Source organism: Trachemys scripta, chromosome 15 (assembly GCF_013100865.1).
Source record: "Trachemys scripta elegans isolate TJP31775 chromosome 15, CAS_Tse_1.0, whole genome shotgun sequence".
NCBI lineage: Eukaryota > Metazoa > Chordata > Testudines > Emydidae > Trachemys > Trachemys scripta.
The window spans coordinates 2,083,837-2,108,969 of NC_048312.1; the positions used below are offsets into that span (position 1 = coordinate 2,083,837).

General features: G+C 53.0%; 2 protein-coding genes across 16 annotated transcripts in view; both read left to right on the forward strand.

The window, feature by feature from the left end:
* Nucleotides 1-1,003: 1,003 nt before the first annotated feature.
* On the forward strand, nucleotides 1,004-14,301 carry CRYBB1 (crystallin beta B1). Of its 5 annotated transcripts, XM_034791080.1 has the most exons (7): nucleotides 1,004-2,289; nucleotides 2,371-3,639; nucleotides 5,190-5,342; nucleotides 7,068-7,186; nucleotides 11,785-11,917; nucleotides 12,693-12,835; nucleotides 13,930-14,301. In XM_034791080.1, the coding sequence occupies exons 3-7, from the start codon at nucleotides 5,202-5,204 to the stop codon at nucleotides 14,108-14,110; spliced, it is 717 nt and encodes a 238-aa protein (XP_034646971.1). In that variant the 5' UTR covers nucleotides 1,004-2,289; nucleotides 2,371-3,639; nucleotides 5,190-5,201; the 3' UTR covers nucleotides 14,111-14,301. The 5 variants fall into 5 exon arrangements, with proteins under 5 accessions (XP_034646971.1, XP_034646968.1, XP_034646969.1 ...); XM_034791077.1 differs by having other exon boundaries at nucleotides 1,004-3,639; XM_034791078.1 differs by having other exon boundaries at nucleotides 1,004-3,639; nucleotides 5,200-5,342.
* A 5,224-nt stretch (nucleotides 14,302-19,525) lies between these two features.
* Nucleotides 19,526-25,133, forward strand: part of TPST2 (tyrosylprotein sulfotransferase 2) — a 40,555-nt gene continuing 34,947 nt past the window's right edge. For 4 of the 11 annotated variants that reach the window (XM_034791075.1, XM_034791064.1, XM_034791062.1 and 1 more), the window contains exons 1-2: nucleotides 19,526-19,693; nucleotides 21,651-21,770. The gene's annotated coding sequence lies outside the window, so the exon portion shown is untranslated. Of the gene's footprint in view, nucleotides 19,698-21,650; nucleotides 21,771-24,072; nucleotides 24,075-25,133 lie in introns of all 11 variants that reach the window. The other 7 variants (XM_034791065.1, XM_034791063.1, XM_034791067.1 and 4 more) reach the window with 4 other exon arrangements.

Consider the following 25,133-nt stretch of genomic DNA (forward strand, 5'->3'; position numbering starts at 1 on the left):
AAAATCCATGGCCAGCAGGGTTAAGGACAATAAGAAGGTTTTAAGTATATTAGGAACAAAAAGAATCCTAACGGTGGTATTGGTCCATTACTTGTTGGAAATGGTAGAATTGTCAATAATAATGCAGAAAAGGCTGAAGTGTTCAATACATATTTTTGCTCTGTATTTGGGAAAAGGTCAGATGATGTAATCATACCATATGATGATTAAATACTTTCCATTCCAATCGTAAGCAAGAAGGATGTTAAGCAGAAACTACTAACATTAGACATTTTAAAATCAGCAGATTCAGATAACTTGCATCCAAGATTTTTTTCAAGAGTTGATTGAGGAGCTCTCTGGACCATTCATGTTGCTTTTTCATAAGTCTCGGAGCACGAGGGACGTTCCAGAAGACTAGAAGAAAGCTAATGTTGTGGCAATATTTAAAAAGGGTAAATGAAATGACGCAGGTAGTCATAGGCTGCCAGCCTGACATAGATCCTGAACAAAATAATGGAACATCTGATAAAGGAGTTGAGTAATAAAGAATTAAAGGAGAGTGGTATAATTGTGGAGAATATGGGAGATTTCTGCATTATTTTAATGAAACAGTATGTGTGACTCCATTTACCTGTTTAATCTTGTGCTGCCTGTTAGTGCAAGGGGTTAACTTCTTCCCCAACTCCCTCACTGGGAGTGGGGAATAGGTGATCAATGGACTAATGAGTGTGGACTATCAAGACTCGTAGACATTTGAAAAGCTCTAACTGAACAGTACAATGGCTGTGACCAAACCAAGAAAACTGGTCCTGCCAAGTGAGCTAGTAACCCGGCAACAGGTCACCTGGTGAGGGACTTCGATCCCCTTTGATTGGGATCTGGATGTTACAAAAGGGAGGGCTATTTGCAGACCGCGATCGGCGGCACTTCCTCTTCATTCTTCGGTGGCAATTCGTCAGCGGGTCCTTCCCTCCGAAAGGGAGAGCGGGACCCGCCGCCGAATTGCCGCCGAAGACCCGGACGTGCCGCCCCTTTCCATTGGCCCCCACAAGCACCTGCTTCCTTTGTTGGTGCCTGGAGCCGGCCCTGGCTATTTGGGAGAGTGGAAGGTTGCTGACTGCAGGGGTCAGAGAGAAACTCTAAGACTGGAAAAGAAGCCAGGAGCTGTGAGGGGGACCCTGGACCCACTAGACGACTCTCACCAAATCCCCCAAACCACTCAGGAATGGTGAGGAAATTGAGACAAGGAAGGGCGTGTAGGTGTGTCATGCTCTGGATCTGTATATCTCTTCTGCAAGGGAAAGAAAAGGGTGATTGCATTGGAAATATTTGTAAAGCCGTTGTCTGTTTGCTTCAGCTACCACATGTCCCAGAGTGCCACAGGGCTGGAGCTCTGGAAAAGGAAATGTGCACGTAGCTGGGAGATGGTGCTAATCTCAGAGGCTACGCAGTTGGACTGCAAGGTCTCAGTACTCAGAAGGGGGTGCTGGAAGGAAGATCTGCACCTGAGAGTGTGCCTGGAGACACACAGGCAGAGGCAGGGCCTGGGCCCCGGAAGCTGAGAGAACACAAGTCCATTGTGATGGGTCCCAAACACTGCAGCCTGCTGAGCGTCCAGCCGCGGAGTTTCATCAGGTATCTGACAAGTCATCATGAGTCTGTGGAAAAGAGCTCTTGTCAAACTAACAGCATATCTTTTTTTGACAAGATCATAAGCTGAGCAGGGAGCTTGGGTGCTCACGTGGACTGGGGAAGAGGACGCAGGGAGATGGGAGCAGTGGTCTGGAGGGTTGAGAAGAGGAAGGGGGAGCAGGGTTAATGGTGGGTTCCTCAAAAGAGACAAAATACTGTTGATGGGTCGCCTTAATAAAAGGCTTGGAAACCACTGATCTAGCAGATAAAGGTCTCACATGAGTCAGTGTCCGGAAGCTGAAGCTAGATACATTTTGAACCGCGAGGATAATTAACTCTTGGAACAGCTCCCCAGACGATTCTCCATCACTGGCCATTTTTAAATCAAGGGATCAGATGTTTTTCTAATAGATCTGCTCTAGTTCAACCACAGCTAGTGGATGTGAAACAGGAATTAATTCAGGCAAGTTCTATGGCCTGTATTATACAGGCGCACAAACTAGATGATTATGAAGACGTGGAAAAGGCCCACAGGCCTGGCCTAAGCACTCGTGACAAGGAATCAGGCCGAGAATTTGTTTTCAATACTAGCAGGAGAAAGGAAGTTCCCAGCATAACAAAGGGGTCGATCGCTCAGCAGGTGGTGATGGACAGACCCTTGTCACTGACACCCAGGTATGGACTGGTCCAGTAGGAAGGACGGCCTAGTGGATAGATCTCTGAACTCAGGACCCTGACGTTCGATCTCTGTCTCAGAGACAGGCTTCCTGTGTCACCTTGGACAGGTCAGGCAGTCTCCCTGGGCCTCCATTCCCATCGGTACCATGGAGCTAACAGCCCTGCCCTGGCGCCCAGGGCGTGGGGCGGGTAATGTCGCTTGATGCTGCGAGGGGCTCGAGTACTACGGTGACGGGAGGGCGTAAGTACCCAGCTATCCCAGACAGACCTTGGCCACAGCCTGTGAGGCTATGGATAGAGAGGAAAGCAAAGGAAGGCTGGGCTGGGGCTAGCGTGATGGTGGGAGTGGAGCCCCGGCCCGGCCCACCTGTTCAGTGAGAGAGAGAGGCCCAGGCTGTGCCTGCAGAGGGGTTCAATGTGCCCCCCAGGAGGGGGTTTCAGGGCCTCTCCCCAACCTGTCAGTGTCCCATATCCCATTGACCCTCCCCAGGGGAGGCCCTTGCTCCCACACCGAGGCCCGTGGCCCAGCGTGTGCCAAGTCCGGCCTGGCTATTGCAATGTGAAGGCGGCAGGGAGGGGTTTCTGGGAGGGCTGGTTACTGGAGGGGTGATGGGCAGTGGGGGGGTGCAGCCCCAAACACACCAAGCAGGGGCTGGGAGAGCCCTGGGAGGTTCCTTAGGGGCTCTGCCAGGCCCCACACCGCCCCACCCCACCCCCTCTCTGACCATCCCTGAGTGAGGTTAACCCTCTGAACGAGGGGGCTGAAGGATTCCTGCAGGGCCATCAGCCCTAGATTGGCCCCGCCAGGCTCCTCCTGCTCCAAGCCCACCTGCGCATCTGCCCTGCAATGGAGTTGTGGCCGTTTGGGCCCTGGAGAAGCCTGGGCCCGGGGGGGGAGGGCAGCAGGGCCCTGGGGACCCATGCCTCTCAGAGGAGCCCAGAGCAGCAGGACAGGCTTTTTGGGGGGCTGTGAGTCTGTGGAGGTGGTGGTGTGGGGGCTGGGGCGGGGCACTGCTCTGCATGTGCCCTGGCTGGGTGTCTGCACTCCCAGCAGCAGGACTCCAATGCGGGGCCGGAAAGCAGCCCCGTCAGGCCTTCTGTTGTGCCCGGGCTCACAATGGAAAGTGCTGGGTTCAGCGGCTGTGCATGGGGCCTGACAGAGGTTTCCAGTTCATTGACTACATTGCAATATGTGATGACTGCGAGCATCAGGGCAGACACTGATGAGCTAGCACTTCCATTGTGCACCGGCCCGGGGGTCTGTCCTTGCCAGGCTATAAAGTGGGGGCTTCACTGGACCCCAAAACACATTCCCATTCATTCCACCGAGAAGCAGCAGCTGCCCAGGTAAGAAGACAAAGTACCCTGGGCAAATGGCCGGCAGGTCAGAGGGTCTGGCCCAGGGAGCAGGGACAGACCCTGGCGAAGGGCCGGCAGGGCAGAGGGCCTGAGCCAGGGAGCAGGGACAGACCCTGGCGAAGGGCCGGCAGGTCAGAGGATCTGGGCCAGGGAGCAGGAACAGACCCCGGCGAAGGGCCGGCAGGTCAGAGGGTCTGGCCCAGGGAGCAGGGACAGACCCTGGCGAAGGGCTGGCAGGTCAGAGGATCTGGCCCAGGGAGCAGGGACAGACCCTGGCGAAGGGCCGTCAGGGCAGAGGGCCTGAGCCAGGCAGCAGGGACAGACCCCGGGGAAGGGCCGGCAGGACAGAGGGCCTGGGCCAGGCAGCAGGGTCCATAGGGTTACCATACGTCCACTTTTTCCCGGACATGTCAGGCTTTTCGGCACTCAAACCCCCGTCCGGGGGGAATTGCCAAAAAGCCGAACATGTCCGGGAAAATGGCGGCTCTGCTCCTCCCCTGACTCTTCGGCTCTGTTTAAGAGCCGAGCTGCCTGAGCGCTATGGGCTTCAGGCAGCCCCCATGCCTCCGGACCCCAGCCGCTGGCCGGGCACTTCCCCTCCCGGGCTCCAGCTGCGCTGGGGAAATGCCGGCCGGGGGTGCAGGGTCTGGGGGCTGCCCGGCAAACCGTGAAGCCGGTAGTGCTCAGGCAGTCCTTTTCGCGTGGCTGGGAGTGGGAGGGAGGAGGGGGCGGAGTTAGGGTGGGGAAGGGGCGGAGTTGGGGCGGGGCTAGGGGTGGGGAAAATGGGCGGGGCCAGGGCCCGTGGAGGGTCCTCTTTTTTTATTTAATAGATATGGTAACCCTAAGCAGGGACAGACCCCGGGGAAGGGCCGGCAGGGCAGAAGGCCCGGCCCGGGGAGCAGGGACAGACCCTGGCGAAGGGCCGGCAGGGCAGAGGGCCCGGCCCGGGGGGCAGGGACAGACCCCGGCGAAGGGCCGGCAGGGCAGAGGGCCCGGGCCAGGGAGCAGGGACAGACCCCGGTGAAGGGCCGGCAGGGCAGAGGNCAGAGGGCCCGGGCCAGGGAGCAGGGACAGACCCCGGTGAAGGGCCGGCAGGGCAGAAGGCCTGGGCCAGGGAGCAGGGACAGACCCCCTCTCTGGGCCATGTGCAGGGAGTGACCCCAAAGGGGCACGGGCAGGGCACAGGAATCCATTATCCCAGCACCCACCCAGCCCCAGTTCTTTCTTGCCACTCAACTGCAAAAGAAGCAACCAACTAAAGAGGGGCAAGGAGGCAGCGTGGGCCTGGGGTCGCCAGCGCGAGCCCCCCGAGGGCAGGGGGGCTGAGGCAGTCAAAGGGGATGGCAGGACTCCATTGGGTGTGGAGGACCATTGCTGGCTCGCTGGGCTAGCTGCAAGCGGACTGTGCGGTGGGCAGAGCAGCTCAAGGGAGGAGAGAACCACCCTCTGCTGGGGCCTCGGTCAGGGGATGGGTGTTTTGTGACATACACACTAACCTGCAAACGATGTCTCCTTTCGGTGCCCCTCTTCTACCTGAGCTGACCACAGCCATGGCGGAGACCATGAAAACTGCTGCTGCCAGCCAGGCTGCTGATGACAAGGAGAAGGGAGCTCTGGCCCCAGCCCCATATCCAGACCACACTCCTGTTTCGAACACGAAGGCTGAGCAACCTTCCAAGCAAGCTTTCAGGGTAAGGCCCCTGGGATGACCCGCCCGTGCTTGGTGCGGTGGGGCGGGTACAGGCAGCAGGGAAGCGTCTCAGCAGCAAGGTGCCATGGATGGCTGGGGAATGTGTCAGGCTAAAGAGCAAGGTCTTAGCTCTGGAGCATCATGCATGGGCCCCAGCTGCCCAGGCCTAGGACCCCACTAGGACAGGCCTTCTCCTCGCCGGGGCAGTGCAGTTCCCCTGAGCAGGCCCTGGCAAGCGGGCTCCCTGCACTGGCCCTTGCCTTGCATTTGCAGCCAACTCCTCCTCAGAGCAGCCCATAAACGATTACGTGGATTCCCACCAGGCCTTCTGTGAAGCATCAAATCCCAGGGACGAGGCGTCCGGAACAGCGGCTGTGTGGGAATCACAGAAGTTAGAGAAGGAGAAAAGCCATGAGGCAGAGGCAGAATCAGCCCGTCCAGCATGTCTTCTAGTGCTTTATCCACCACTCCCTAGAGGCTGAGTACTGGCCTGCACAGGGAATGGCTCCAGGTGCTCTGCCGCAGTCGTGGGCTTGGGGTCTGATGTTTCACACCACTCTCTCCTGCTCCTGCTGCTAGAAAAATCCAAGACAGGGGTTTAGGAGCAGGGCAGTTCTCAAGCTGGTGCTGAGGCTGTGAGCTGCAGCTGCTCTCCCCCCGCTCCAGGAGAGGCTGGGCTGGTGTCTAAACCACATGGCTCTGACACTAAGCTCCTTTCCTGGAAGAGCCGATGGCAGTGGTGTGCTCTGAAAGAACCTGAACCTTGCTGACTCCATGGGAGGAATGGGGAGGAAAGTCACCCTTGCCGGTACACGCACGCCACCTCCAGACAGCAAAGGCCACAGCTTTAGATGAAGCTTCTGATTTTGCAGCTGCAAAATCCACGCTGTGAAAGCGAGGGACCCGGCAGAATTGCCCGTTTCCCTGGATTGGGTGTGTCACTGCCTAGCTCAGCCCCAGTCCCCACTCTGTGGCTGTGCCACGCACCCCACACAGGCACACGCCGCTTTTCAGGTGCAAAGCTAGAGTCTGGTTTGAGGCCATTTGCAAACTGGCTGTCAGCCGGGGACAAAAAGCAGGAAGGGGAGAAGTAACCGGGAGCTTGCTCCCACTGGGCTCACTAGAGGGGCGTATTCAAGTCAGCACTGTCCTAGAACGACTGGAGACTGGTCCTGGGGCAGCGGGTCAGAGTGAGCCGGGGTAGGATGGGGCTTCCTAACTGAGACTCGCTGGAAGTCCCTCCCACCACATCTCTTCAGGTCCCTGAAATGTCACAGGATTAAGCTGAACGGTTGTAAGTAGTCAGGGAAGAAAGCAGAAGCCGTAGCCCACCCTGCAGCAAGAGAGAGCAATTCAAAACAGGACTGACACAATAGAAAATCCTTAAGCCTCTAACAGCTGCCAAATGTTGCAGATACTTCCTCGCAGAGGGCACCTACTGTGCTGCTGAACTTCTCAGGGCTGTCCAGAGGGAGCGTAGTTAGGTAGTGGTGGCATGCACCTGCTCCAGGTGTTCAGTGCCCAAGCTCCATCCAGGTAGAGCATGCGGGCTGTGCTGCAGCTGTTCCCGTAGGTCCTAGCATTCTGCTGACTCCAGGGGAAGCTAACACTGATGGCAGCGCAGCAGCTGTGGGAGAGCCAGGCTGAACGCTATCCGCCACTAACCCCCCGGGGGGGGGCTATTGCTCTTGCCGGTTCTGAACCCTTTTCCTCTGGCTCCCTGCAGATCATCATCTTTGAGCAGGAGAATTTCCAGGGCAGGAAGATGGAGTTCACAAACGAGTGCCTGAACCTAGGCGACCGTGGGTTCGACCGGGTGCGCAGCGTCATTGTCAGCACTGGCCCGTAAGTGACGCAGCCGGGGCAGGAGGCACCCGAGAGGCTCTCCGAGGGGTCTGGCAGGCAGAGTTAATGGCAGGGTTCAAAAGGCAGCCACTGTACTAGGAGGCACAACTCAGTGCTCACAGCCCTTCCATTCACGTGTGTCAAGAGTCTGTACAATGTTATCGGCCACTGCTGGGAACTTGTGATCTTTGGATCCAGCGCATCAAACTACATTTAACATTGCCACAACCTGCCATTATAATTAACCTCTTAAATACACCACCATGCAATTCCTGGAGCCAGATCAGTTAGCAAGGCCAAGGCAATGCAGGACATGTAGGCCAAGACCGTCAGAAGTGGCTGGTGATTTAGGAGGCCCAGCCTGAGACACCTTGCTGGGCCTGGCCACCGTTCAGCTTTCTAGGAAGTCAGATTTGCCCTAGTCTGTAGCAGTGGAAGTGTGTGTGTGTGTGTGTGTGTGTGTGTGTGTGTGCGTGTGTGTGCGTGTGTGTGTGCGTGTGTGTGCGCTGTATGTTCACTCTGTGCTTTCATATAAGGAAAACAAGTGCTCCCCCAAGGAATCTTTCTTTTAACTTACATTTGAACCAGGAAATAACGTAGGAGGCAGACCCTGGACTTTGGGGCTTTCAAACACGTCTGTGTGTCTATAATCCAAACAGCTCTTGTGCAAAGAAATGAAGTTGTGCAGGATCATCCCTGGGGAATGGAGTTCCTGATGGGCTCGGAGTTGTCTGGAGTGAGTGTCTGTCAGAAAAGGACACAAAATGTACCCTGCAGAAAAGAGAAATGACCCCTTCTACACAGAGAATTGTGCAACTCACCAGAGGTTGAAAGAAGCTATTCCAGAGAAAGGGGCAGGCATGCAGTACAGACCCATGGCTTTATTACCATCCATTGTATTTTAGAGGGACAGTCATGTCCTTCTGGCAAAGGTTAACCAAGACTGCAGACTGCCTCTGCCCAGCGGCATTAGGTGGTGCTTCACTTGGGGGATTCAGGCATTCAGCACCACGCCACCTCCCCTGATGGCAGTTTTACAGCAGCACTCCTTGTCACCTGAAATGTGAGGAGTTAGGATGGGACATTACTGTGTCATTGTTTTTGTTAATACTGCATTACCCTTTAGTATCCCTGTGAACTCCAAGAGTAGTATGAAGCTGGGTCAAGGCAAGCCGCTCGGGGAGTGGTTTGGATCGATTCCTGCAAGTGACGGACAGCCTGAACAGGAACGGTTGAGTTCCCCGGACGGGAGTCTAGTTCGCAGTCACCCAGCACCTTTCTCGTTTGGTAGCAGGTTACACCCGCCGGGCAGGGGGAACTGATGACACCAGGTGCAATGCTGGGGAGATCCAGGCATGGAACTGCTCCATTGCTGTGTCCTGGAGCTTTGCAAGGCATGAGCTGGCCCTCTCATCCTCTCTCCCAACAGGGAAATGGCCTCCTGGCCAGGGGGACCAGATCTTCCTGCAAGCTCGGAGGGTGCCAGAAGTGTGGGATAACATTTCTGGGCGAGAAGCACTGAGCCAGTAGAGAGTGGTGGTGCCAGGCTGTGCAGAGATGGTGAATTTAGCTGCCACGTTGGCAGACATTAGAGCTGCCCAGGAGCGCATGCATCTTAAAGAGAGGTTTGAATGTGGAGTGCCCTTTGTCTATGATTCCTAAGGACTAAGAAAAGGGAGTCCAATCAGACGTCTGAGAAGCTATTAGGTTCCATTTGTAAAACAAAGAGCACTGCCAACAAAGAGAAAGCAAGGGGAACATTGCCATCAGGCGCTGGTACCGTGGGAAGATTGGCCATAAAATGAAAGAATGCTGTAAATTTAGGGCAAGCCAAGGCAAAACTACCCAAGTTCTTGGAATAGCCGCTCACCCAGCCTGTAATACAGGCAACACCAAGCTCGTGCGGGTATGAGAGGGGAAGGCCTCAGGGCAGCCCCACGTGTTGTGTTAAAAGCAGCAGTGAAGGAAGTATGAATAGGTGGAAGTCATGGGAATTGCAGTAACCTCCAGGTGAATGCCAGTTGCTAACTGTACAGATGGTTGATCTTGCTATTAAAAGAGCATAGGGACTTCAGCCGACACAGTCTGTGATGACCCCAAGCAATGCCCTGGAAGGGTGTTTTGGTCTCAGTGAGGCAGTCTGGAATGTACAAGATTGTACAAAAGAAAAGGAGACCCCAATAGGAGACAAGAGGCATTAGGAGTTGGTTTTTGACTGACCCTGGCATGATCTTTGATTCGCGTACTTTGAATGACAGATGTAACACACCCGATGAATTTATCCCTCCTTTGAAGGTGTAAAGTGCTGTGTCAATGCTCACTGTCGTTCTTGTTGTACTGGACAAACAGGGGAAGAAGCATTAAGATTAAGCTGTAACCTGAAACCCAGGGACATTTTGGGGGTTACAAAACTCTAAGCTAAAGGAGGATTATGACTAGGTGGGATGCAGACCAGAGGTGGAAATGCGGGTGCAGAGTTTGTGGTGCTTGTTTTGTAAAGACAGGAGAACCCCTGAACACCCCAGTATTTCATGAGAATAGCAAAGGAATGCATCACTGCCGATGTGCTTGGCACTTGCTTCCGACATGGTCTTAGGAGCGACAGACCTGACCTACCGAGACGAGAGTCTGCAGCCATAGAGCAATGCAAAGCCGATCACTGTACCAGTGGAGCTGGCCCGGTATCAGTTTGGTTGTCATGAATGACTCGAGATTCAGACAGTATGAAAGCAACAGTCTGTAATGGCGCCTGATGCTTTATTAAACCTGCCCTTTATCAGCTCCCTGGGGCTACAAAACTAGGGTGACCAGATGTCCCGATTTTATAGGGACAGTCCTGATTTTTGGGTCTTTTTCTTATATAAGCTCCTATTCCCCCCCACCCCCTGTCCCGATTTTTCACACTTGCTGTCTGGTCACCCTATACAAAACTCCCACCGCCCCAGCACAACCACAACCCAATGATTTCACCAGACCCTAGGACCTGACCTACGTGAGTGCGTACACCATTGCTGCTTCTGCTGCTAGTGCAGCTGGGGGAAACTTGATGAGAAATGCTGAGTTGACATGGCCTCGGGATGTAGATGGCTACATCATCCTATGGACTGCGGCCAGCATCTGCCATGTCTTTTGATGCTGTTCTGAGGAGAGTTAATGAGCAGACGGGAGTGTTGCAGCAGCTGTTATGTCTGGGCAGGAGCTGAGCAGCTCAGCAGATCTTCTGTAGGGTGCTTGGGGGGAGCAGGAGGAACGGGGGTGGGGGGAGCTATGTGCCGTGCCAGGGAAGCTGTGGATAGCTCCTCGGGTAAAATGAAGAGACTTTATTACACAAGCATCACGTGGGAAAACTCTATCACGAGGGGAATTGGTTCGAGCAGAGCCCTCAGCTGGAAAACGCACAGCCGGGCCCTGCGTATCACTGACCGACAGAGACAAAGTGCTTTGCAGACTCCAGTTAGACCAGGAGAGTCAGCTGAGGAGGTACCAAGAGCACTTTCAATTGCAACGTGCATTCCTTGGAAAGCGAAACGCAATGGTGAAAGCCAAGCGGCCAGCCTGACCACGCACCATCCACCAGGGGGTGGAGCTGGCCAAGGGTGCGGGCTCAGGAAGCAGACTGCACAGTGACAGCGTAAATGGTCCTTCCCAGCCTGGGAGGGGGAATCAGCCTGGGAGGACGAGCTCTAAATAAAGCAGAGCTGGGAAGGGTGAGATGGGAAGTGCCGGGGAGCCGTAAGAAAGGTGTAAACGGAGCACTATTCAGGACCAAAGGCTTATACCTTGCTGTTTGCAATTCAGCCCCCAAATCCATAGATCGGTGCCCGCGTTCGAGCATTGTGAGCCTTGAGCCCTGGGATCATGAAATGGAGACCAGCCCAGGGCACTTGTTCATGTTATTCAAAATGTGCTATTTCAGCGGAACAGGCCAGGAGCTGCTGTGTCCTGGCATCCACACACGTGCCTGATCTAATGGCCACTGGGGCTGTAAATCACGCAAGGCAGCCAGGATTACACAGCCCAAAGACACGTGGTCTCCCGTGTGGGACAGTGCGGGAGGGAGGGTGGGTAGAGACACTTGGATCACTTACCAGCCCGCAATATGCTGATACTTCCTGCTGACTGACATGGGCTGAGTTCCACATTCCTGGGCCAGCAGAAGCAACGGCAGCTGACATCATGGAAGAGAGGCTGTAAAGTCCCTGTCTGTAACAAAGGCTAGAGACATGCAACAGTGAACACAACCCCTGGCAGCAGGCCCTGCGGGAGTCCCTCCCAGTTCTATCGCCGCGTGTTGCATGTCTCTGGCGCCCTGGACATCCCGCCGGGGGCATGGCTAGTTCTCGATTGTTTTGACACCTGTGTGAGCATTTCCCTTAGGCACGCAGGGCGAGAGAAGAGATGGAGGCAGGGAAGTGGGAATGATTAGGAATTCCCAGGTGAGCTGAGCTCAGCTGCTGGCTGGCGAGCGAGTCTGAGCCCAGGCCCCACTGCAGGAGATGAGACAGTGCCATAGCTATTTCTAACCTGTCTCGTGTGTGTAGCTCTGCGGCCTGCCCACTGCTGCCTTCCTCATGTTCTGCCCCCACCCCTCTCCTCAGCTGGGTGGCCTTTGAGCAGTCCAACCTGCGCGGAGAGATGTTCATCCTGGAGCAGGGCGAGTATCCTCGCTGGGATACCTGGTCCAGCAGCTACAGGAGCGACTGCTTCAGGTCCATGCGTCCCATCAAGATGGTAAGAGAGACTGGACCTGGAGTCCGACTGGGCTGCTTTCAGGAGGGCAAAGTACAAGCCATAAAGGAGTAGAAAACAAGGGTGGGCTCTGGAGATGCCATGTGGGGGTGGATGGGTCCTCACGCTGGTGAACAGGACCCCCTATCAGAGCTGTGCCCCACAGCTGTCGGGGATAACGGCTCTGCCACTGGGAGGAAAGCGTAGCCTGTGCAACCCAGCAGCCCACCTCCCGGAGGTGCACAGCCTTGAAATGCACCTGGGCCAGTGAACCATGCATCAGGGTGGGGGAGGGGGAGGACTCCTCCTGGGCCCTGCGGGTGATCAGCTGGGACCTGCAGCCAAACTGGCCTCCGGCACTTTCAGATGCACTGTTGTTTGGTGTGGTCACGAAGCTGCTCGCTTCATAAACCGTTCAACGCAGGCAGGGGCTAAAGCAAAGGAGTGTGGGGAGCACAGGTCCATCTTCTCTGCTACAAATGAAGGGAGCTCCCCCCTCTCCCCAGCTTGGGTATCAGCGCCCCCCACAGCTCCCCTCCCCAAAGCCCACCCGTCCCCCTCTGCTTCGGAGCCAGGAGGCTCCCCTTCCTGCGACTAACCCTGTGTGTTGGGCTTTGGACCATGTAAGTCATTTCTACTGCTGCTGCCTGGCTGCCAGTCCAGCTGCCCCATGCTGGGCTCTGAGCCCCCGTGGTTACGTGGCATGAGCCCACTGGTGTTTTGGCACGTGAGTGTGGATCAGCCTGCTGAGCTGGTTCTACCCTGCTGTCTTCCCCAGGTGGCTGATGGCTATAAAATCTCCCTCTTTGAATCTGCTGACTTCAAGGGCAACAAGATGGAAATCCAGGAAGATGACGTGCCCAGCCTCTGGGCTCACGGCTTCTGTGACCGGGTGGGAAGTGTGAAAGTGTCCAGTGGAACGTAAGCAGACACGCTCCCCCTCTGCCCCGCACCCTATTGCCCCCCGCAGGCCCCAGGAGCGCGGCATGGGGGATCCACACCCAATCTCCCAGCCTCTGTTTGCTCATCGCATGTTAGAACCAACAGCGAAATCCTTTGACGGGTTTCCCTGCTGCCAAGAAGAGCCAGTGACTCCTCTTAGCTCTGGGGAAATCCCTGGACTATCTGGATGTGGTGCCAAGAGCAGGCCTATACCCCGCCACAGCCACAGGGAAGGCCAGGTGGGAGACTGGTTCCAGAGTCAATAAACATTCGCAATCCTGCACAGCATGCGGGGGTCCCTCAGTGCCAGGCCATGTTGGACGAGGGGCTTTCTGACAGCAGAGCCCTGTCCGGTCACAGCCGAGCCCGAGAGCAGAGGAGCCTGCACAGGGCAGCTGCACCGGGCACCCCTGCCCTGCATTACCGAGAGCCTGACAGCCACGGTTCTCCTGCCTAGCAACAGGAGTGAGGTGTGTGAGGGGGTCCTATAGCAGAGGGCAGTGCCCTCACATGGGCAGCGCAGGGCACTAGACTCACACAAGTGCGAGCAAAGCCCACTGGGTGGGTGAAAATTCATATGTTCGAATGCTTCATGTGAAACATGTACCACCTGTGGCCTTTGCTCACACTGGCTCCACAGCCTGGCGCTCCGTGCTGCCCACCATGCAAGGGCCAGGGGGCTACGGCCCTGATATTTTGTGGCAATAGACAGGGCCGGCGCCAGCGTTTTTGCCGCCCCAAGTGGCGGGAAAAAAAAAAAGCTGCGATCGGCGGCACTTCAGCAGCAGCTGTACCGCCGCCGCTTCGTTCTTCAGCGGCAATTCGGCGGCTGGTCCTTCCCTCTGAGAGGGACTGAGGGACCCGCCGCCAAAGAGCCGGACGTGCCGCCCCTTTCCGTTGGCCACCCCAAGCACCTGCTTGCTGCGCTGGTGCCTGGAGCCGGCCCTGGCAATAGATGTACACCTGATGGCTTCTGATTTAAATACTGGCCCACTGATCCAGGTGAGCCCCAGTGCCGTGTGGCCTGTAATAGCCTACATCTCTGAGATGCTTTATTTTGGCTTTCCCTAAAGCTGGGTTGGATACCAGTATCCTGGCTACCGAGGCTACCAATATCTCTTTGAGAGAGGAGACTTCAGACACTGGAATGAATGGTCGGCCTTCCAGCCCCAGGTCCAGTCTATCCGTCGCATCAGGGACATGCAGTGGGATCAGAAAGGCTGCTTCACCGGTCCTGATGCTCCTTCGAAGTGAGCGTGCTCCCTGCTAGCTAGCAATCCTGGGCCACGTAGCACCTCGACACCCCTGCTACTTTCCGTGAACAGCCCCCATCTCGCCTCTCTCTTGCATCCCCTTTCTCGGCACTTTCCTTGTATATTGCACATTTATTGGATGTCCTGTACATTGTGATGCAAAATCAATCAATACAAAAAATCAGACAACTACAGCAGCCTCGGAGTCTGTTCTGCGCTGGATTGTTCTCGGGGAAATTCCTAGCCCCTCTAACTTTCTTACCCTGTTTAAACTGCTCAATGCTCTGAGCTTCAGTGTTGGACATTTGGGGAGGGGAAGGTGGTTCTGCAGACAGTTGGGGTTTGAGGGAGCGGGGGCAATGGTTCTGCAAACAGTTGGGGTTTGCTCTGTGCTGTGGGGATGCCCAGGGTTTCTAAGTATGGCCCAAAGCTTAGAACAGGACCAAATATTTGACTTTATGGGCCATATTCATCCCCTGGTGTGAATGGTCCCTGTTATCTCCATGCAGAGAACACCCAACCCATTGGAGGCCCTGCTCTGTAAGTCTATCTACACATGCAGACAGACTCTTCTAGCTGCGCTTGCTCCTCAATCCAAGTACTTCACCAGAGCTAGGAAACAGGACAGGTTCCTAAAGTGCCTTGGGCCACACGGTGACGTTTCACGGAGAAAAGCCCTGGTGATGCAGGAGTCCTGGCATGGAAGGGGTTGATGGGGTGAAGTGGGCTGTACTGGCTGCCTGTGTCGCAGGAATGGAATTCAATGGGAGATCCGGTCAGTGGAATCAGTGCAAAACGGACCATTCCGATGCAGATCAATATCTCATCGCTGTGTGATGAAATCTCACCCAGCATGTTGGCAACAAGTCTGCTGTTGTGGGGCCTCAGAAGCTCCCATCAAATGTATATATTGATCACCATCCTTCGGTTCTTTTGAAGAATGCAGGCCCCTGCTCTGCTACACTGGAGTGGATCAGGAATGTCGCATCCCAATCCACGGTGTTACACCAGTATGAAACAGGTAAGCGAGAGGAGAACCAGGCTCTCCTGCATCAGCCCCATCAGATGACAAAGACAGAGCTCTCCCTTCTTGTCTGGTAATTATTGGTCAAAGTATTAATAATAATAATAATTAATAATAATCAAGTAAAACATTTGATTCTTGATCCAACATCAAACTGCTTCTTCAGGTGCTCCATATACAACACTACAGAACCCTCTGAGTGTGGCAGCAGGAGTGCTTTGGTGCAGCTATCTGAAAGCCAAGACTCTGCTGCCATATTTCCAGATGTCTTGAGAAGTGCTCACTGCTCAGGGCTGCAAAGACTTTTAATGTCTAGCTTGGCTTTTGAAAATTCTACCTCTGCTTGTAAACTAGGAAGGAACAATCAGTTGCACAGATACAAAATAGGAAATGACTGCCTCGGAGGGAGTACTGCGGAAAGGGATCTGGGGGTCATAGTGGATCACAAGCTAAATATGAGTCAACAGAGTAATACTGTTGCAAAAAGAGCAAACATCATTCTGGGATGTATTAGCAGGACTGTTGTAAGCAAGACACGAAAAGTAATTCTTCCGCTCTACTCTGCGCTGATACGGCCTCAGCTGGAGTATTGTGTCCAGTTCTGGGTGGCACATTTCAGGAAAGATGTGGACAAATTGGAAAAAGTCCAGAGAAAAGCAGCAAAAATTATGGAAGGTCTAGAAAACATGAGCTGTGAGGGAAAATTGAAAAAAATTGGGTTTGTTTAGTCTGGAAAAGTGAAGACTGAGAGGGGACATGATAGCAGTTTTCAAGTACATAAAAGGTCATTACAAGGAGGAGGGAGAAAAATTGTTCTCCTTAACCTCTGAGGCGAGGACAAGAAGCAATGGGTTTAAATTGCAGTCCCAGGACGGTTTAGGTTGGACATTAGAAAACACTAGGGGGGTTGTGGAATCTCCATCGTTGGAGATGTTTAGGAGCAGGTTAGACAAACACGTGTCAGGGATGGTCTAATACTGAGTCCTGCCTTGAATGCAGGGGACTGGCCTAGATGACCTCTCAAAGTCCCTTCCAGTCCTACGATTCTATGATTCTGGGAAATGAGCAAAATCCCCCATAGAAACCCGAGCGTTGTAGATGTTATCATAAGTGATAATGACAGTGCTGCCTGGGCTCTAGCGATTGTTGTTTTTAATAGCGACAGGATTTCCTGTGCTTACTAAAACAAACATGAAAGAATGATTGGTCCAAAACACTCCTCCCGACTGGCAAGCGTTAAAGAGAGCTGCCAGGTGATATGCAACCTCTCACAATGCTCACCAAGTCGTGTCAGACTCACTGTGCTGGGCTTAGCTGCTGATGGCAACAAGCTGTTATCACTCTGCAGCTATCTGGTCATGGCCAAATGCTGCCTGGAATGTACAATCGGTTGAACTTTTCTGGATACCCCAACCTGATGCATTAGTGAGTTTCTTCCTCTGTGCATCACCCATAGCTGCTCCCTTCCACTGCAGCAGCACAAGCACAATCGCTAGACCCTCAGCTAACAATGCACAGCCGTAGTGAGTGCAGTGGAGCTGTGCCACTTGACACCAGCTGAGCTTCTGGCCCATAATTTGCAGTGCTGCAGTAACTGGCTGGGCTGATTCAGACTGAAACTATCAATAGTGAACTGTACCGCTTAGGGTGACCAGATGTCCCGATTTTATAGGGACAGTCCCGATTTTGGGGGCTTTTTCTTATACAGGCTCTTATTACCCCCCCACCTCCGTCCCAATTTTTCACACTTGCTGTCTGGTCACCCTAGTACCACTAATAATTAGAATCAGTCAGAAAGCATTCTGGTCTCCAAGGTGTTTTCTTCCCCAGTACTTTTTATTTCTTCTCCAAATGTTCCCCTCCTGCCTTCTTGTGCCCCATTTCCCCTTTTCTAGGGAGCAGCAGACAGTTCCGGTTCCTCTTTTCTGATGTTTATTCTCTTCTTCACCTTCCTCCTTAACTCGTGTTTAGATGGGCCTCATTCTCCTACCCATTCCCCGTCCTGTGCCTGTGTCTCTCACGTGGGTTTCTTCTGCTAAGTCAATCGATTGTTTCTTTGATTCTAAGCTCTCTCCGCTCTCCACCCCCTTATATTTCTTTGGCTTTTCTTCCAGCTTGTGTCCCTTGTGTTTCTGCTTCTCATTTCTGCGGCTCATTGCTGCCCTCGCTTCTGCCCAGTGGTGGCTGTGCAGGCTGCTGGAGCAGGATTTGGCCCTTCCTCTCTCTTGCTGAACAGCACCATGGCTTTGTGGCTACTGAGTCTGCTCTTCCAGCATCGCCTCCTCTCCCCTTTTGGTGTGCTTTGTGTAGCGACATCTTCCTCTGCTCTCCGGAGAGCTTGTTAATGGCTGTTTATAATACTTCAAAGCACGGTGCACAGGGTAACAGCTGAATCCTCACAGTGAGTTAGCTAACTCATCTCAGAGGAGGTAGGTGAGTAGTATTACCCCCATTTTATAGAGGACAACTGAAACAAAGGCCTCGCAGTTACATAGTGAGTCAGTGGCAAAGCTGGGGCTGTCACCATTTTAGCTTTTTTTCAGTTCTTAAGGGGTTTTGATCTCATCTGAGCCATACAGCACTTTCCCCTCCTGTGTCCAAGTCCTCCTCATCAGCACACACGCTGCATGCCAGCAGCACAAGTTTGCTTTTCTGGAAGGTCATTGCTGTCACCGCTATTGCCAGCAGAGCACTTAGAAGGTAGACACTTGGAAGCAGTTGGCAAAGATTGAATTTGTCACCGTGACACAAAAGGGACAGGCTTGCAGATGGGGAAAGGAAAACTTGTTAAATTGCTGCACTTACAGTGTATGAAATGCACTGGAGAGACACAATCCGCAGGGACAGTACCGGTAGTACAGTACGCTCAGTACCTTTGGCAACCGCCACTTGGACAAGGGGATTTAGTTATCAGATGTCATTCCTCCTCCCTTCTGATTGTATGTTCCAAAGGTGAGATTTAAACCGTTGCTGTCTAGCTGGTTTGATACCAACCAAAGGCAATAACTGAGGTCGTTTTTATGTTAAACTGATCTAATTGTCTAGTGTAGACCAGGCCTAAAACTCCACTAAATGACACGTGGCTATAAGCTTCACTGATTACACCTCAACCCATTCAGCTCCGCAAGGTCCGTCCCCAGGAGAAACGTTGTATAGAATACAACCCACGATTGTCTGACATAGGCTATGGCTACACTAGACAGATGCAGCTGCATCGCTGTAAGTTCTCTAGTGTAGCCACTCTAAGCCAACGGGAGAGAGCTCTCTCGTTGGTTTAAGTAATCCACCCCCTCTGAGCAGCAGTAGCTAGGTGGTGTGGACATAGGTCAGTGTAACTTATGTCGCTTATTCACCCCCCGGAGCGATGTAAGTTATAGCAATGTCCGTGGTAGTGTAGGTCTAGCCAGAGTCTCTTCTTTGGTTGTTTCAATGCCCTGGTCAGACATCTGGGGCACTACGCAACGAAGCGTCATGGATGCCGAGATCTCTCTGTCTGTGGAATGCCTGCACTTCGAGCAGCTCGAGGAGACAGCCCTGTGCTAGCTACAGTCAGTGTGTTACAGATAATGGGCGTAGCTACCGGGGGGGCGGTCGGAGGGGCTAGCTGCCCTGAATATGATCCTGTCTGAGATGCTAGGCACATTCTTGGGGTAAGTACCCCTTCCTGCTGCTCACCCACCATAGCAGCACTCTATCGCTAAGCATCCGAGCTGGGTCAGTGCCAGCCGCGGGGCTGTGTATTCTCCAGCTGGAGTTCACCCCTCCATCGGGGGGCTGTGTGGCAAGGCCACAACATCGGACGATAATAAGAGTCAGGTCCTGCTGGTCTACTTGATTGTGGCAGATAGGAGAGCCGGACGGGCTGTGTGGTTAGCTGCAGGGTGCTCACCGCAGGTGCTTTCTCCATCCCCTAACGCAGCACGGGAGGGGGGGGGGGAGAAGAGAACCAACGTGGGACAGGGTCCTGTGGCACCTTATAGACTAACAGACGTATTGGAGCATGAGCTTTCGTGGGTGAATCCCCACTTCGTCAGGCGCAAGCACATGCCAAGACACCTGCTGAGAGCAGTGCATGCGTGTGCCGTCCATTAGCATGCATACACGCACCACACAGGCATTCACACACACACAACAAACGTGCATGCACACAGCTACATGCGTGTGCACGCACACGTATTGCACGTGCACACACCTCACATCATGCTCTGCGTACAAACACACACACGCGTGCACACGTGCACACACATCTACAGGTGCACACACATAGGTGCACGTGCACCACATGCACTGCGCACACACCGCTACACGTGCGCGCACACCCAAGGCTCTCGGGTGCCTGCACACGGGCACTCACCGGCCTCCCCGCACGCGCCCCCCCCCCGGATGCGCGCGCACCCAGACACGGCGACGGCCCCGGGCGCAGCCCCCGCCCCTGCGGGCCCGGCCGGGGGGAGGCGGCTGTCCCGGGGATCCCGGCCCCTCGTGCGTGTGACGTCGCCGCGTCTCGCGCTGCTCCGGGCCGGCGGCTGGAGGCTCCGGGCGGCGGGAGCTGCCGGGCTGGTGAGTGAGTGAGTGAGTGAGTGGGGGGGGGGAGCCCCCTCTGCTGCGGGGAGCCCTCGTGCGCCCCCCCCCGCGCGGAGCCCCCGTTTGCTCCCTGCCCTGCGGGCCCCTGCGCGTCCCTGCGCCCCCCCCATGCTGCGCCCCCTCCCCGACCCCTGCGCGGAGCCCCCGTGCGCCCCCCTCGGAGCCCCCATGTGCCTCCTGCCCTCCGCTCCTTCTCCTGCGACCCCCCCTGCGTAGAGCCCCTATGCGCCCCCCCCTCTGTGCTTCCTAGGTCAGTTTCAGTCCTGCTCTGGGTCTTGCCGGAGGGCTGCCCCTCTGCCTACCCCCTCTGCCTGCCTGGCTGCCCTGGCCGCAGGGGAGATGCTGTCACCGGCTGGCGCTGCCCCTCTGATGCCCTGCCCTGGCAGGGACCCCGGCAGGCGGCTGGGCTCGGGGTACGGCCAGGCCCAGGGCCCCTGCTCAGCTCCGGGGCTGGTGGGTGGGCAGATGTGGGGGTGGGGATAACTGCTCCCCCCCCACTCCCCGGCTGCCAGTCACTCCTGGGCAGCCCTGGCACTGTTACGGCCCAGCGTTAACATGCCCAGTTCATGTGCATACAGATCAGCAACACCCAGAATAAGGGCTGGGAATGGAGAATGCTGCACAGTTCCCCTAAATCTCCAGTGCAACAGAGGCACCTTTCCTCTCCCTCCTCCCCAAAGCCATGTTCAGGTTTGTCTGAGGGGCACACAATCAAGGGCACTGGCGGGTCAGGCTGAAGTGTCTACATGCTCTCAGACAGCAGGAGAGCATACATAATGCATGCGTTTTAATATCTTGGCACGGGGAGGGAGGATGAAGGGGAGAGCTTGATTGTGAATTGACTTGGTTTTGGCTTTGAGGGTTTAAATCCATATTATAATGTTGGTATTTTTTCTGACTGACAAATTGCGGTGTGCAGCGGTGTTGTCTTTGCTGCTTTTATTAATGGCTGATGCCTAAAATGAGCAGAGGAAGGAGTAATGTAAAAAAGAGTAATGTAATCTCAAAATGTGACAACACACTTCCCATAATTCAGTTTTGGGCTATTGCCTGGTGTTTCTCCACTGCCTTCCTAGTAGCATATAGGCTGTGTGTATAGTAGCAAACGTGGTAGCCATAACCCAGAACTGGTGGTAGCAACAGTGAATACAGTAGTATAGACAAGCACCTGTGTTTTATCCGTTGTCTGACCTGACTCTTACATAATACTCCCTTCAGTTTCATTACAATAAAGACCATGGGTGTATGTGCTTCTCTTTGAAGCCCTAACAGTGTTCCAGTGCAAAATGCTGATTTGAACAGGAGGCTGGAGACCACTCAATCTTTTGGTGTAAATGTATTTAAAGTGCAGAGTGGTGTTGTGGTTGCCTCTTTCTCAAATTAAGTTTGCAGCCCCAGCTTCATGCATTCTTTGTGGGTCAGGCTGCACACTGATGCATGTGCAAATGAGCAGAAAATGACTAACTTATTTTTTTAAAACAGGATGATCTATATTGGTTCACCAGGTCTCCGACCAGAAATCAACAGCCATTCCCTCCCCCGCCTTCTGCTTTCTCAAAAGAGACTGAGATTCCTTACTGACTTTAAGCTAAATTGTTATAAGCCAAGTTTAAATTAACTTCACTGTGTCCACACAGGGTTTGCTCTGGTGTAATTAAAATATTTTTTAAAAAATTAAACTGGTGTAAATTGTAATATAGAGCCAGCCCCGTACTCTCCAGTCCTGCAAACATTCTTAACTTTACTTATCTCAGGAAGGACTGCCCCTAGTGCAAAGAAAGTTCTGCCTCTCTTCCATAGGCAGGGGGAACTCCCACACCTCTTGGGATATGCTTCTAATATGGCAGGAACTGAGAGGCTGTAAGACCTGTGCCAAAAAGCCTCAGCTTTTCCTTTTCCCCCTAAGTCTGTGTTTTGGCTTGGTTTCCTTCAGTGTTCCTTCTGTACTGAAGCTTCCTGTTCTGAAGAGCAGCAGGTCGCCTCTGCCTAGAACAAGACACCGCAAGTGAGACTGGAGTTGTCTGAAACTGACCAGCATCTCAGGAGACAGTAGGTAGATTCAGCCAGTGCTTTACTTGGGCTCCCATTTAAATCTCAGTTTTACACCAGGTGTCTTTGCTTCCCTAATGTCCTTGGCTGGCGTATTGACAGATACCCCCTTGTGAGTCTTTGAACCTGATTGCCAGAGCCTGGCTGGAAATCCAGTGACGGTATATTTTTGACAGGTTTCAGAGTAGCAGCCGTGTTAGTCTGTATCCGCAAAAAGAACAGGAGTCCTTGTGGCACCTTAGAGACTAACACATTTATTAGAGCATAAGCTTTCGTGGACTACAGCCCACTTCTTCGGATGCATCCACGTAGTAGTCCGCGAAAGCTTATGCTCTAATAAATTTGTTAGTCTCTAAGGTGCCACAAGTACTCCTGTTCTTTTTGCGGTATATTTCTGGAACGTTTTACAATCTGTGATCTAAGTGGGGGCTAGTAGAATCTCGGTAGAGATGCTGGAAATTCTTACCTTAGGACTCTAGTGTGCAGATGCTGGTAGAGCAAGAGAGCTAAGAACATGAGGTGTTATTCCTCCAAATCACTCTCCTTTCACTCTGCTGCCTACCAGCATTGCCCTATTCCACTTCAGGCTGGGGGAAGTCTCTTTGTTCTTGGGTTAGAATGATGTAAAGCATTCACCTTGTGATTTGCCCTCCTGTGATGGATATTGGCTTTCTAATTAACACTGCCTTGCAGTTTGCTTCTCCCATTCCCTCCCCCTCCACCCTCACGCATGTGTCTGTGTGGGCACTTCCCTCCTTTCTTGGTGGCTTTGTACAAGCAGGCATGTTAATAGCTGCGGACTGGCAAATCGGAGTCTGAAGGGCACCATCCCTTTGTTATATAGTTTAGTTAACTAACAAGCATAGCCAATTAATGAATATAGCCTGATGCTGCTGCAAATGGGAAGGGTGATTGGCTGGCTCTAGCAGATGATACATTCAGGTGTCATGCTCTCTGGAACTTGGCAGTTAACACACGTAGCTGTAGTGGGGTAGGAGGGTTCCCAGAACGTGTGTGATGTGGTAGCTCAACCAAACCTGCCTTGCATAACTCAGGATTTTATGTAGAAAGACGTTTAGTTTTGCAATTGATGACCTGCCGGTAACCCTCAAACTTCTGTTCAGTGAAGGTAGGATGCTCGTTTCTGAGTTACCAAAAGGTGAAGGAGTAACTCCCTTTCCCTTGCTGGAGGCAGGTTATTTCACATGCTGCTTTTTTTCAGAGTATCAGTGAAAATTTCTGACAGTGACCGTTCTAACTCTCTGCTCAAGAGAGACAGGGAGGTGAAGTTTGACAACAGAAATTTGACCTTGGCGGAAGTGCCTGGCCCATCTTTTTCCTCCTAAATCTGCAGGTACAGACCACAGACCCACACCTGGAAAAATGGTACTCTGCGTACTGAGCAGAGCAGCCAAAGATGGCCAGGGCTTAAACAACTAGATCGGGCAGATCTGTGGGACATTCCCTAACTCTCTCTCGCCTAGTGCGAATTTAAGAAGCTTTCTCTGGGTTTGTGCTCACGCAGGACTATGGACCATACTGAGTTGCTCCTGTGCAATGCCTCTTCTCAAATATTTGGGCTTCTTTTTTCCTCCTGCAGTGGAGGAATGGTCTGTAGTGTCTATTTCCTTCTTTCACACGCAGATTGTTGACACAGGGCAGCTTGTGTGCTGTGCCTTCGCATGACTCAACGGTGAACATCTGAGAGGCTTTTTAACACTGAACATGCTGCTTCCCCCCCTATTTAGAGCTCTTTCACCACCCCCAGCCACTTCCTCCCTAAACCTCTCACTAAAACTCTGCCTGCATCTGCTGCTCGCTCTCTGTGTGGGCAGCATCTTGCAATACAGGGTAGGAAGGAGGTGAGAGACAAATTCAATATATTCCCTCCACAACTTCAAATTCCTGGTGCGTGTGGCCAGAATTACAGCCCTTCTGTGCCTCCTGGGGCACATTCCCAGCTCTCTTCTCTGCTGACTGCCTGTTGGTCCCTGGGGATATTCAGACATTTGGGCCTGCACTTTGTCACAACAGTCCCTGCTGCTGTATTCATTTTCCTGTCTATTCTCTAAAAGCTGCTTCACAATTTGAGTTCCCTCTTCTTTTCCCCACTCTAAGCCGGTCACAGGTACTCAGTGCCATTTCCTAGATTTACCCCTCCCCTTCACACAACAGAGGGTTGAAACTTGTCAGAAGGGGTTTCGCACGAGAGTGGTGACTAGAATCAAGTGGAAAGTTGAGGAAGTTTTCTGATAACATCCACATTCAAAAACAAATTTGTGGTCACTTTTTTGTGACTAATGCAGCAGTCTAGCTTAACTCACATGAAATCTTGCCCAGACCAAATGTTCCATGAAAAGCCAGCTTTGACTAGCATCTTTTGAATATCATTTGCACTCCCATGACTAGCTACATCTGTCATCCCACGAGGGAACAGAAATAGTACCGTATCGCCTGTGAAGGTGACTAGCGTGGCCCAAGTTCTAGCGTTCAGGTATTGAATATTTGCAACAAACTGCTTGTGCCCCATTCATATAGGAAGACAAGTGCCACACAGATTTGGGAGCGACTTCCCAGATAACTAATACCTACGAGAATTTCACACTCTGCTCATGAACGTTTTGTAAATGGAGGTGAAGTTCAGTTAATAAATGTGGTGTTCTGAATGATCCGCTCAGCCTCGATACTGACAACGACTGAACTGTTTAGAGAAAATATTTAAATATTATGGGTTAGAATTTTTACTCCATGACGCTTCTGATGCCTGGTAAGCTGCAGCCATTACCCCCGTACTATGGGGGTTTTCTATGCCATTGCGAGCAAGAATCTGATAAAATGAACGGCCAGTAACTGCTCTTTGGCACTGAATCTTTCTGGGTGGTTTTAGCGCTAGTGACATAGTCCTGTGGACTAGTACTGCAAGGGGGTGATCTGGGGGCATTAGAAATGGGCTGCAGCTGTCATTATATTGTCTGCAAAACTTTTTTTTTTGTTAACGTCTGTTCGAGGCCAAAGCATGGAGAGCAAGTAGCCCTCCTGCATAATTGGTAACTGTTAGTTATTTCTCCCACACTGATAGTAAAGGGTGGAAAGAGCTATTATCCATTTCTGGGCTGACAGCTTCTTCAATCATCTCTTCTGCTGCATTGCAAAGCTCAGATAGCCTTTGGAGCATGGGTGGGGCAAGCAGTCGGGGGAACGTAGTTCCTGCCTGTTGCCCCATTGGTGCATCTCTCCATCTTTGCCAAGGAGCAAGGATTAATCCAAGAGCAGAGAGAAGTGATCAGCTCTGTAAAGCCGTGGTTGTTATTGCCCTCCTCCCATTTGGAAGGTCACCTGCTTCTCTCTAATGAATGGAGGAAGCTAT

What these genes read in the sequence shown, in the direction of transcription:
- CRYBB1 (XM_034791076.1), top strand. Translation starts at nt 5,157, where the DNA reads ATGTCTCCTTTCGGTGCCCCTCTTCTACCTGAGCTGACCACAGCCATG. An exon ending in CTTCCAAGCAAGCTTTCAGG is followed by an intron (nt 5,343 to 7,067) that starts GTAAGGCCCCTG and finishes GGCTCCCTGCAG; the next exon opens with ATCATCATCTTTGAGCAGGA. An exon ending in CCATGCGTCCCATCAAGATG is followed by an intron (nt 11,918 to 12,692) that starts GTAAGAGAGACT and finishes TGTCTTCCCCAG; the next exon opens with GTGGCTGATGGCTATAAAAT.